A 2,616-nucleotide genomic window follows, 5' to 3' on the forward strand; every position below is an offset into this window, starting at 1 on the left:
CAGAGAAATGCAAATCAAAACCACAATGAGATACCATCTCACACCAGTTAGAATGGCAATCATTAAAAAGTCAGGAAACAACAGGTGCTGGAGAGGATGTGAAGAAATAGGAACACTTTTACACTGTTGGTGGGACTGTAAACTAGTTCAACCATTGTGGAAGACAGTGTGGCGATTCCTCAAGGATCTAGAACTAGAAATACCATTTGACCCAGCCATCCCATTACTGGGGATATACCCAAAGGATTATAAATCATGCTGCTATAAAGACACATGCACATGTATGTTTATTGCGGCACTATTCACAATAGCAAAGACTTGGAACAAACCCAAATATCCATCAATGACTGACTGGATTAAGAAAATGTGGCACATATATACCATGGAATACTATACAGCCATAAAAAAGGATGAGTTCGTGTCCTTTGCAGGGACATGGATGTAGCTGGAAACCATCATTCTCAGCAAACTATCGCAAGAACAGAAAACCAAACACCACATGTTCTCACTCATAGGTGGGAACTGAACAATGAGATCACTTGGACACAGGAAGGGGAACATCACACACCGGGGCCTGTTGTGGGATGGGAGGAGAGGGGAGGGATAGCATTAGGAGATATACCTAATGTAAATGACAAGTTAATGGGTGCAGCATACCAACATGGCACATGTATACATATGTAACAAACCTGTACGTTGTGCACATGTACCCTAGAACATAAAGTATAATCATAATAATAAAAAAAGTTGAGGATCAGAGAGGTAACGTCACACATTAAAAGAGAAGGGCAGCTGGGGATAGAACCTATGCATGGACTCCTAAGACTCCGTGTACTTCATCACTATGTTTCTTACTTTCTGTTCCAAAAATTTGAAAAGTATCATCTAAAAGCTCAGGGTCAAAATGTATTTTAAAAGGATTTATAATAATACAAATATCATTGTTTTATTTTTTAATTTAGAAAAGAGCAGGGTAAAGCTTCGCAAATTTTGACATTAGTTTTTCTACCAAATATTAATACCAAAGAAACATCAATCACATATAATTTGGGATGGAATCCCAATCTACTAATGAGTATTTCACATTGTAATTTTCATTCATTTGGCCAGGCACAGTGGCTCCTGCCTATAATCACAGTGCTTTGGGAGGCAGAGGAAGGCAAATTGCTTGAGCTCAGAAGTTCGAGACCAGCCTGGGCAACATGGTGAAAGCCTGCCTCTACAAAAAATACAAAAATTAGCCAGATGTGATGGTACATGCCTGTAGACCCAGCTACTCAGGAGGCTGAGTTGGGAGGATGGCTTGAGCCTGGGAAGTGGAGGTTGCAGTGAGCCAAGATTGTACCACTGCCCTCCAGCCTGGGCGACAGTGTCAGACTCTGTTTCAAAAAAATAAAATAAATAAAATAAAAAGGGTTCATGCATTTAAACTCATATCATATCATCACTTTCAGACCTGAAAACTTTTAGTCTGTTTCTTCCAGTATTTCTAAGTGAAATTACTTACTTTCAGGAAATAGTCATTATCAGTTTGGGGGCCAGCTTTTGGATATCATAATGTAAAAACCATAACACACATCCATTTTCTGTAGTTCCCCACAGACAGCCCTTTTTAAAAACATGGAAAGAACTGCTAAGCTATTTAATAAGAAAATATTAAGTTGCTGACAGTAGATAATGTACAGAACAATAAAATCACACATTTTCCACGTATAATTTTACGTGTGGTTTAAAACACAAACCATGCTACGATCTTACATTGTTCAACATTAATGGCATTATATGTTAATATATCTGCAGGCAGTTACCCCAAATTGTCATCACTGGTTGTTCTGGAAGAATAAGATTAGGGAAAACTTTCTCTGATCATTCTGCATATGTCTGGAATGTTTACATTTTAAATGTGTAATTCTAACAAATTAATTAATAACTTTGGCTTTCTCACCTGAGAAAATACAGATAGTAACACCACAGGTAATATGGAATGTTCTGCTTTTATCCAACAATCTCCTGGTTCTCCTGCTTGGAACCTAAACAAAAATCATTTATTATGGTAAAATAATGCAACAAATGTGATAAAATTCTTCAGGATAGCATTGTTCATTATGTCAAAATTTTAAAATATGTCAGAAACCTATTAATCAAAAATTGGTGAGATGAATTAGGATCTATCTAGTTAATGGAAAACCTAAACCATTAAAAAATAAATGTGAGAAGGCTATATAATTGATGTGGAAAGATGTTTAAGACACATTGTTAGGTAAAAAAAAGTTACAAAACATAAACTACACAGTGATCTTATATTGATCAACATTAATGGTATTATATGTTAGTGTATCTGCAGGCACTTTCCACAAATTGTCATTAGTGGTTGCTCTGGCAGAATAAAACGAGGGTCAACTTTCTCTGATCATTTTGCATATTTCTAGAATGTTTAAGTTTGAAAATCTATAGGATTTACTTTTGTAGTCAAAAAAATAAGATTATTTTAAATTGAAGCAATCTCATCTATAGTTTGAAATGCCTGCTTGATCTTATAACAAATTAAAATGTCAAGCACCTTTGAATGACTGTTTCACACTCGGGGCAAATCTTTTTTTTTTTTTTTTTTTTTTT

At 35.6% G+C, this 2,616-nt stretch overlaps 1 protein-coding gene across 4 annotated transcripts in view; it reads right to left on the bottom strand.

The window, feature by feature from the left end:
* The window catches only part of NOX4 (NADPH oxidase 4), a 177,389-nt gene that overhangs the window by 128,940 nt on the left and 45,833 nt on the right, over window positions 1-2,616 (bottom strand). For all 4 annotated transcript variants that reach the window (XM_017887659.1, XM_017887658.1, XM_017887660.1 and 1 more), the window contains one exon: window positions 1,946-2,030. In XM_017887659.1, the coding sequence (XP_017743148.1) occupies window positions 1,946-2,030 (85 nt within the window). The remainder of the gene's footprint in view (window positions 1-1,945; window positions 2,031-2,616) is intronic.

The sequence above is a fragment of the Rhinopithecus bieti genome, unplaced genomic scaffold (assembly GCF_001698545.2).
Source record: "Rhinopithecus bieti isolate Rb0 unplaced genomic scaffold, ASM169854v2 scaffold_15796, whole genome shotgun sequence".
In the NCBI taxonomy this organism is placed as follows: domain Eukaryota; kingdom Metazoa; phylum Chordata; class Mammalia; order Primates; family Cercopithecidae; genus Rhinopithecus; species Rhinopithecus bieti.